A 10422-nucleotide genomic window follows, 5' to 3' on the forward strand; every position below is an offset into this window, starting at 1 on the left:
TATGGACAGCATTTTATGGTAATAAACTACCAAATAACTAAGGCCAAAATTCTATAATGGAAATCCTTTTTACGGTCTAATCGAAATTATTCAATTCTAAGTTGTACATAACCAAGAACTGTCAAATGTACAAACTTTCCATTAAAAACCGTGAGAAGAAAATGATTTCCTACCTGCCACCTGTAACTTGAAGTTGAGCTTCTCTGTTCCAGCTTCACAGGTGTACTCTCCTGCATCCTTCTTCTCCACCTTTTCTATCACCAGCTGACGACTCTTGCCCTTTGTCTCCATGCAAACTGTCTTACTGGAGGTCAGCAGCTTGCCATCCTTGTACCATTTCACCTCTGTCTTGGTATCAGACACCTCACAGCTCAGAGTAGCTTTCTGGGAGATGGAGGCTTTCACCTCCTTCTGGACAGACTCCTTGTTAGAGAAGGCAGCCTGGGCTTCTGAGAGGAGAGTCATGGAGGGGTACCATGGTTTCAGAAACAATTTACAGTAAGAAGACAACACAGTTTGACAAAGTTGAACAATAAACTTCACACAGTAAAAGTTAAAACAAGGTAAAACAGACAGACTCAACATAAAGTGTACTGAGACTTGACAGAAACAAACATATAAACTGTAGCCCAAGGAGATCACCATCAGGTCCAGGTGAAACGTACGTTTACTGACACAGAATGTTACCTCAAATATTGCTTCATAAAAACTATGTGTACCTACATGATTCAAAATCTATTGACAAATGCAATCGATATCTACTGATCTTATTTCATTACAAACAAGGAAAGTGTTAGCCTCCATAATTACTCAGACTGCACCATGTGTTGTTCATGGATTAGAAGCTACAACATTTCTGTATATTAACAGACAGAAAGAGCTCATATGAGGCCAACTGTAGGCCAAACCATTAAGCCTCAAGTCAGACAATCCACAAGAAGCTAATGTAAGCTGGCACAGTTTCCTTCCTACCTGCCACCTGTAACTTGAAGTTGAGCTTCTCTGTTCCAGCTTCACAGGTGTACTCTCCTGCATCCTTCTTCTCCACCTTTTCTATCACCAGCTGACGACTCTTGCCCTTTGTCTCCATGCAGACTGTCTTACTGGAGGTCAGCAGCTTGCCATCTTTGTACCATTTCACCTCTGTCTTAGTATCAGACACCTCACAGCTCAGAGTAGCTTTCTGGGAGATGGAGGCTTTCACCTCCTTCTGGACAGACTCCTTGTTGGAGAAGGCAGCCTGTTCGTCTTGCGTTTCTGAGATGAAAAATCACACAAACAACTCTTATCAAGAAATACAACCTCTGTGTATTTATAGTATATATTTACGCAGTTTGGTCGGAATTACCTTTTATCTTGACCTGGAATGTAACTTTGTCTGCCTGTGTCTCACAGGAGTAGTGTCCCTCGTCGCTCTTCTTGGCCTTCTTGATGATCAGCCTCCTATCCGTCCCTCTGGAGATGATGGTGGTCCTTTGGTCCTCGGCAATCTGCGTCCCATCTTTCCTCCAGACCACCACACTGCTGGCAGAAGACACTTCACAGCTCAGCTCCAGATCTCCTGTCAGGACGGGGGCCACAGCCATGGGGCCCCGAGGCTTGTTCAGGAACTTGGCTGGCTCATCTGGCACACAAACACACAATAACAAGGGGTTGATACATTAATTATATATTCATTGCTTTCATTTAATGACTCCCCAATTTCATTCAAAGTTATTCCAATTTCCTTAGACAATCTTGTGATATTTGTGTGTGTGTGTATTTATGTGTTTGTGTGGGTGCCCAGTGTGTGGCGGGGGGCGGGTGGCACAACTAGTCACTAGTGGATGTTATTACATGTTGACAGAGAGCCCTTTCACAGGTATGCTGGCTCACAAGCACCTGCTGGCATCTGTCAGAGCACGTCCTGTTCCTGAGGTCCACATGTGACAGCAACTCACAACACTATACCCTGCATATGTAGGCTAGAGGTTGCACTTATCACCCAGGGTCAGCTACAGGCCTGAGGGGCCAAACCCACTGGACACTGATTCAAATATAATCACCAAAATGTAACTCAATGTTATTGAACATTTTAAATATTTGGTAGTGAGAGTACCAAAGCTAGTTTGGTTTAGTTTCCAGGCTGTTTAAGGATGTTAGAGACAAGACAGCACCAAGCATGGGACAGCAGAATGTTTTTGTGGTTTTACCTTTAAGCGCGAGCTGCAAGGATATCCTATCATTATCCAGCACACATTCATAGATGCCCACATCCTCCTCAGTGACATTGTGGACAATCAGGATCCTCTTGCGGTTTGTGATGACATACTCATACTTCTTGCCAATCTTTAACTCTCGTCCGTTCATCATCCAGACCACCTTCACACAGCATGGATACATGAATGAACCGCTGAATAATGTGATTGCTGGGGAATATTATCATACAAACAGGAAAGACAAGGATTATGGGAATCATTAGCTATTTGAATAATGCAGTCCAACACACACCTTGACGTCGTAATCAGACACTTCTGTGGTCAGCTCAGCGGATGACTGAGCACTGCAGGTCACCACCTCCACCTGGTCTGGTCTACTGGTGAACCTCACAGATGGCACTAGAAAAAGCAGTCTTACATTAGCTCCTAGGATACATTTACATTTAGTCATTTAGCAGACGCTCTTATCCAGAGCGACTTACAGTAAGTACAGGGACATTCCCCCGAGGCAAGTAGGGTGAAGTGCCTTGCCCAAGGACACAACGTCAGTTGGCATGACCGGGAATCGAACTGGCAACCTTCGGATTACTAGCCCGACTCCCTCACCGCTCAACCACCTGACTCCCCTAATGTAGGAGTCTTACATTAGCTACCAGAAGTCTTACATTAGCTACCTGACATCTTACCATAGCTACTGAGAGTCTTACATTAGCTACCAGACATCTTACCATAGCTACTGAGAGTCTTACATTAGCTACCTGAAGTCTTACATTAGCTACCAGGAGTTGGCCACCAGCAGAACAATAAAGGAGCTATGGTTGCAGCACACCGCTGATGGTTATTAAAGTGTCAGAGAGTATATTTGGGACGTTGTTTATGTCCAGGCCTGTTCTCTAGCACTTACTCTTCACAGTCAGTACACAGCTGCTCTCAGAGCCACCACCCACAAACTTGACCTCTGCCTGATCCATCTCCAACAGGACGTTGCGTATGAGCAGCGTGTGCGTGTTCTTGGAGCGGGTGATGAGGTAGTCGGCGCCACTGCGCAGGAGACGTCCGTTCAGGGACCAGAATCCTGAGCAGACGGCGGTCAGCTCCACGGACAGGGAGCCCTCCTCGCCGTAGATGACCGTGCTGTTCACCAGTGCGGACTTCAACTCCGCCGTGGGCTCTGGGAGGGGAAAACGCAACATGGAACATTGAGACATGTCAGGGTTTCATTTAGCAGATACCATGAGCCAGTGACTTTTTGATCTGCGGTCAAATGATCTACCACAGAGCTTACCCATCAGGGACATCATCAGGAGAGTCAACATCACGATGACACAATGAAAAGTCTGCTTGCTGATCAAACAATCTCATTGTTTTCTCAAAGATTTATACAAACTTAGTAATCGTGAAATTCTGTTCATATTCTGAGCACCTCAAATGCGACCATGTGATCAGGAAGGGGTCAGGGGTCAAGCAGGTGGCTTACCGAGGTAGAAACTTCCAGACACCTCCAGACAGGGACTTTGACCATAGCTGTTGACAGCACTGATACGGAACTGGAAGCTGGCCTCCTCTGAGAAGTTTGAGATGGTGATCTCTGTTTGGGTGAGGAGCTCCGAGCCGTTGCACCTCTGCCAGGTCTGAGCCCCCACCTTCCTCTTCTCCACGATGTAGCCGCTGATGGGCACAGGCCTGTCGCTGTCCGGGGGTGACCACTGCAGGGTGATGGACGAGCCCGTCTTGTTTCGCACCACCACGTCAATGGGGGGGTCTGGAGGATGCTTTCTTGCAGCTGGAGATGAAAGGGTTGAATGTGAGAAAATGGTACATATCAAAGTACACTGTGTGCATGTGCTCCGTGTGTGTCCTGTCACTCACCAGTGACAGAAAACCGCGTAGACGTCTTGCAGTCTCCAGCCACGAAGGCCACCTCTCCGGAGTCGTCGGCCTGGCAGTCTCGGATGGTGAGGGTGTACTGTCGGAGACTGCAGCCGATGGACACTCGGAAGTCCTGCTTCAGACGCTCGCCGTTGCGCGTCCAGTAGGAGTCCGGGCAGGGATGCTCCAGCTCCACACAGAAGATGACTGTGTCGCTGACAGGAACCACCGTTCTCCTGGGAAGTTTCTTGGTGATGTTGCCTGAAGCGTCGAGCAGAGGGGTCACTGAAGAGCGGCAACACTCCAGCAGAACACAAACTCGCTAAATATTGAGATAATTCTTTTTTTAATAAATAGAATGAATTGCACTTATTTAGAAATGACTCTTTGTTCAAAACTAGCTTCTTTTTTTTACACTCGTGTGTTCACTGTTATTCCTGTTCAATGCTGCTGTAAGGATGTGGTTTCCACTCTGGGAACAATAAGGTTCTATCTGTCCAATCTTCATAAAACTATTGAATGATAGTTTGGACTTGGTATTTCATCCAGCCTTCACATAAGGCCCTGCGGCCCCTGAGACGACGAGGACAGAAGGTCCATCTCTCCTACCCAGCACGGTGAGCTCGGCCACGGTGCGACTGCCCTCGTTCATCTCGCAGATGTAGACAGCGTCGTCATTGGTGGTGACGTTCCTGATGGTGAGGCGGCGCACGGTCCCCTCCTCCTCCATACGATACTTGGTGTTCTGCTCCAGGCGCGTCTCCTCCATGAACCAGTTGGCCTGCGTGGCCGAGACGGGCACCTCACACATCAAGGTGGCCGTCTCCTTCTCCTGCACTTCCACATCCTGCAGCTTCCTCCGGAAAGGGACCTTAGGCTCTGGTATCAGGGCAGACGGAAAACATGCCAATGAGGTTTGTGACCACTGTGACCCATGTACGAGTTGGCCTATGCAAAACGTGGCCAATTGTGGTCATGGGGTCCATTCACTCTCTGTTGTGCAGATCCATTTCTGATAAAAGTCTCATCATGAAACACATGTTCATCCTTAAACAACAAGTTGTCAGGTTCTCTCTTTTTTTTTTAAAGCATATTCCTGAAGAGCCGTTTTGGGATCATTAAGAATAGCATATTTCAGCATGTCACACTATAATGATTCTGAATCTGACCTAGTGATCAATTTCCAAAGTATTAACTGTACACACATTCTTCTGTTGACACTCTCAAAGAAGACATCAGTCATCCTCAAAATAATCACTGTATTTCCCGTTGATTAAAAATAAGCATTGCTGATCTGCAATGTCTGCTTAGGAAGCTGTTTATGGTGGACAGGGGTTGAGGGACACAGGGTGAATCATATTCCCCCATATCCTTAAACATTGATAAATAGCAATCCAAGTTGTCAGGTTCTCTTAAAAAAAATGTCAGCACACTAAACATGAGACATGGAATGTTAACCAGCTGCTATAAATCCTTTAGGGTATTCACATAAATAAAATAAATTGCATATTCATGAAGAGCCGTTTTGGGATCATTAAGAATAGCATATTTCAGCATGTCACAACATAATGAGTCTGAATCTGACCTAGTGATCAATTTCCAAAGTATTAACTGTACACATATTCTTCTGTTGACACTCTCAAAGAAGACATCAGTCATCCTCAAAATAATCACTGTATTTTCCGTTGATTTAAAATAAGCATTGCTGATTTGCAAAGTCTGTTTAGGAAGCTGTTTATGGTGGACAGGGGTTGAGGGAACAGGGTGAATCATATTCCCTAACACCCTGGATGAGTTTCATTACAAAAACCTCACCTCCACTCAGAAGCTGTGTTTGAAAGGTCTGGCTGGGGGTTGGGAAGGGGGGGGGGGGGGGTTGAATGGCATGGGTTTCTATTATGACCTTTACCTTGAACTGAGGGTTAGCAAATGATCTGGCGTTAATAGGAACCCAGAAACATAAAGGGCAGAGGGGTACAGTCCCCGCCCCCGCGACAGCCTCCATAATCCTGAAAAACTAACAACAAAGCAGACACGCAGGTGTTCGTTTACGTGCGGCACCAATAATAAGGTCCACTGAAAGGCACTGTGCTGCACACTGTCAAACTGAGAAGGAAATTAACAACCGCCATTGACAACTCCATGTTTCGGGCCCCGGGCCAATCGTGAGAAAGTGGAAAGTGACTCTAGCTGTGGCGCCTGGGGGCTACGGTGGGCCAGTGGCCATCCCAGCAACTGTGAACTACTCATCACCAGCAGAAAATAGACGCAACACTACACTCGCCCCTTCATATTGCTGCCAGCATTCCATCTAGTTGCGCAAAGTCTATACCAGGGGGAGGGTATAACATTGTTCAGGTGAGGTTAGTGGTGTGTACACTTCTGGTTTTACTGTATAACAGATAATGACTAGTCAGACAAAAGTGCTGTTAATTCTCAAGTTTGCTGTGATACCCTAGGAAGTACTGTACATAAGCTCTGCCCTATGGGACCTTTTCTTTCAAAGAATGACAGACCACAGCTATGCAGACATACACTGTTCAGACATCTGAGCTATTTATAAGAGATACAGTTCATCGACGTACATGACAAAAGTTCACCTTGTGGAAATATTATGCATCATGGAAACATTTATTAAATGTATCAAATCGCACAATACTGAAACAAAGATCCTCATATTACTCGGGAACGGTTCCAGAAAATCTGTCAGACTCATGAAACACCAGCATCAAAAGGACTTACATTTTAACCTCAAAACAGACATAAAGTAACAAGCTTACCTTTGACAATGACCAACACGGCACTGTAAGTCTGTCCGGCCATGTTGGAGGCGTTGCAAGTGTACAGGCCGTTGTCACCCTGCTTGCAGTACAGGATTTTGAGGATGAAGTTCTCGGCCTGGTCCTCATACATGACGTGCCTGCGGCCTTCGCTGATGTTGGAGCCATCCTTCCTCCAGATGATGTGGGGCTTGGGGTGGCCCGTCACGAAGCAGCTGAGCTTGGCATGCTTGCCCTCCGTCACTGTGCAGGTGCGGGTGAACACACCCTTGGGCAGCTTGGCCAGCGCAGACGCCCGCTGGGCCTGCTCCAGGTCGTCTGTGATCTTGGCGGAGGTGGAGGACGAGGTGGAGTTGTAGGAGGAGCTGCTCTCGACATTGCGGTAGATGGAGATCTCCTCCTTGCGTTTCTGCAGGTGGGAGAGGAGGGAGGTGTTCTTGTCCACGCCCAGGTGCCGGGAGTCCTGGAGGTCCACCACCAAGGCGGCGGGCGCGTGCGAGCGCCCCACAGAGTTCTTGGCTCGGCAGGTGTAGGTCCCGCTGTCCAGGCTGCGGACACTCTGGATCCTCAGGGAGCTGCTATCGCTGTCGGAAGTCACCTTGATGCGGTTGGACTCGCCCACGTAGCGCCCATCCTTCTCCCAGTCGAAGTTAGGCTCAGGGTAGGCTGCCACCCGGCAGTGGAAAATGACATCCCCCCCAAGTCCCACGCGTGCCGAGTTGGGTTTGACCAGGAAAACAGGGGCTCGCTCTATCATCTTGGTTGGCAGGTCTACTTTAAGGGTGACTGCAGCGTAGGCCTCCCCGACACTGTTTTTGGCCCGGCACATATAGTGGCCGCTGTCCTCCAGAGTTAGGTCGTAGATGGTCAGACGGTACACATCGCCATCGTCCACTGTCTTGAAGCGACCTCCAGATGTGATCCGCAGCTTCTCCTTCTCCCAGGTGATGAGGGGAGTTGGGTTACCAACAATGGTGCAGCTCAGTGTGGCATCCTTTCCCACACACACTGAGAAGGCCTTGGGCCGGGTTAGAAACCTTGGGGCCCCTCCAAATAGGTTCTGGTCCATTATTGGTTCCTGTAATTGAAAGAAAGGTATCTGAAACATTAGGTTTGATCTCCATTGAGGTATTTGTCCATTAAGAGCATGTTACCCGAGGAAAATATAAGTATATGTATTCTGCCTCATAAGTAACAACATTATTAATGCAGAAAGGTTTAGGTGGGGGTACTGATATGGTACTCAGTTGATGGCTCACCCTATTCCCACTTTAGATTAAATTAAATTTAGATAGTTTTTTTCTGCTCTGCCAATTCAAATGGTTGCTGTACAAGTTTGTTTAGGGACGTGCTTTCCTTCATTAGAAAACATTTATTGAAAACAATCAAAAATGGTACTTTACAGTACATCCACAGAAAGGTAAAACAGATCTAAATGTATCCTATACCTTTTTCATTATGCAAATAACCTGAATGTATATCTTAAATATAGGGAGAGTCAAAATAAAGACAATTATAGACAGATACATAGTTTACTTCATAAAATTATTATGAACACAACATACTTGTTAGGCTGCTAACAGTCACTACTGTACAGTTTCAGTCCTCCTTAACTGTACTCGTTTGGTTATGAGGTCGGCTGCCTGCATAAAATAGTGCACAACCAATATAAGATATCTAAAGTAGGAAGCAGGCTCCATCCAGCAGACTTCCTGTAACTATTTGGGTCCAGACTCTGACCTGACCTACACCCCACAGAATTATCTGGGCTCTTCTTCTTGGGGTAGGAAAGTCAATAGAACAAGTGATTTCAGTGTAAGATTTGTTGACATTTCGATTTAACAAAGTTACATAGAACAGTTATGTGCCTTTCAAAGGGTGACATTTGCCATCTTTGTCACCTCATTCCTATGAGCTGCATGTTCCAAAAATAACCTCAGCTGTCAGACCCCGTCTCTGTTCATTGCCATTTGTAGAAGCAAAGAGATTTCAGCTGTTTGACAGGGCACCCACAGAAAGTAATGCTTTTACTTATGCTTCTGATAATATAATTAATAATAATTTACTTTAGAGCTTTACCAAAACAATGTTTAATATTTATTATTTCCTAATAATTCATGGGGAAATAGGGTAGTATGTCATTTTTTTCTTCAAATAGTTAATAATAACTATATGCACCTCTAGAAGTTATAGAAATGCAACATTTGTCTGTTAATACACTTAAGTATGCAAATTACATATTGATTGTCCATTTGTATATCAGAAATCAGCGGTTTATTATAATCTCGGTCCACGCTGACATCTAAATTAATCAATGTAGCCAAATAGGCTACTTTTTGGGGGTGTTCCACAAAGATGATCCAAATGTGTTTTCCTCACCTTGAGTCGTGAGCCACTCTCTGGTAAATCAAACGTTGACACATATGGACGAAAACTTCAGTGGTTTAATTGTCGAAAATATAATCCAAAAGAGAGTTGTATTTCAACAAAATGACCCTAAGAGTGGTTATATTTTCCTAAATGATTGTATATCCAGGAAAACGTAACATCCCCCCAGTCTCCTGCGGTGGGTGGTTGACTACGCTTATTTCTTTTTTCTTCTTTGGTACCTCATGATGCCAAATAGCTGACGTTCCTCTTTCGGTGCAGCCTCCTTTCCAAAATAGACTTGTCAATTACTGAAGAGATAGCCTGGGTGGTGGTAAAATGGTCCGACAAACATTGCTCCTCCTTTTATTACTGATAACAAATACTAACTGTCTATGTGGTCTTGCTCTTGTTGTCAACAAGCCATATCAAACTATTCCTCAGAACTTATTATCGTATAATTGGTCTGGAGGAAGGTTCATTTTAAATTGTGTCATCAACACCGCTCAGTTTGGTTTAAGGTACTTGAATGCAAATTTTGCAGAAAGGTTTATCTTGTAAAACTTTAAATCTTTTATATATTTTATTAAAGTACAACATAAATAGCCGTTATATAGGTCACTACATTACATTGGGAAAGTGACATGGATGTGTAACTTTGAGTGGCAAAGGGATCAAATTAGACACGACAAAAGAAACTCACACACACCCTTTCATTTCGCTATACGATTGTAGACTACAGAACTATTTCAAGAATTCTGCCAAGGTCTTTCCTATCACAAACCAAGGTCATGGCATTTGGGGTCCATTAGCACCACTCACATTAACAGTTAACAGAGCAGTAGGCATCCATAAAGCAAGGACTTGCTCTGCAGTAGGTGAGGTAGGCTACTGTCATCTGTGATTATCTGTATGGTACTGAGAGTAAAATGCAACCAACTGTTTGTCTAGGCAGTTCATATTATTTCTTGAGCATGGGCTTTCCCCTCCTTCCTCTGAGTGACAGCAGCAGGCCCCCAGGTCTCCTATTTAAACCCCTGAAATTCTAGCACAGGGTAATCCTTACAGTACTGGCTGACTGTTGCCAGGAGCAATTTGGCTTCCTGACTTCTGGTCTTGACTGGCTCATCCATGTCCAGGGTCAGCTTGAGAATCACCATAATCCCATTGGTGGGATTGTTGCATTTTTGTATTGTATGCATTTAGCT

At 45.3% G+C, this 10422-nt stretch overlaps 1 protein-coding gene across 1 annotated transcript in view; it reads right to left on the minus strand.

Moving 5' to 3' along the window:
* The window catches only part of obscnb (obscurin, cytoskeletal calmodulin and titin-interacting RhoGEF b), a 59825-nt gene extending 50414 nt beyond the window's left edge, over positions 1-9411 (minus strand). The window contains exons 1-11 of the mRNA XM_067253118.1: positions 9227-9411; positions 6848-7925; positions 4677-4946; positions 4068-4328; positions 3676-3981; positions 3103-3369; positions 2491-2597; positions 2193-2361; positions 1349-1624; positions 973-1257; positions 174-449 (exon numbers count right to left, since the gene is read on the minus strand). Coding sequence (XP_067109219.1) covers positions 174-449; positions 973-1257; positions 1349-1624; positions 2193-2361; positions 2491-2597; positions 3103-3369; positions 3676-3981; positions 4068-4328; positions 4677-4946; positions 6848-7916 — 3286 coding nt within the window. The 5' untranslated portion in view covers positions 7917-7925; positions 9227-9411. The remainder of the gene's footprint in view (positions 1-173; positions 450-972; positions 1258-1348; positions 1625-2192; positions 2362-2490; positions 2598-3102; positions 3370-3675; positions 3982-4067; positions 4329-4676; positions 4947-6847; positions 7926-9226) is intronic.
* Between the last annotated feature and the right edge of the window lie 1011 nt (positions 9412-10422).

The sequence above is a fragment of the Osmerus mordax genome, chromosome 16 (assembly GCF_038355195.1).
Source record: "Osmerus mordax isolate fOsmMor3 chromosome 16, fOsmMor3.pri, whole genome shotgun sequence".
In the NCBI taxonomy this organism is placed as follows: domain Eukaryota; kingdom Metazoa; phylum Chordata; class Actinopteri; order Osmeriformes; family Osmeridae; genus Osmerus; species Osmerus mordax.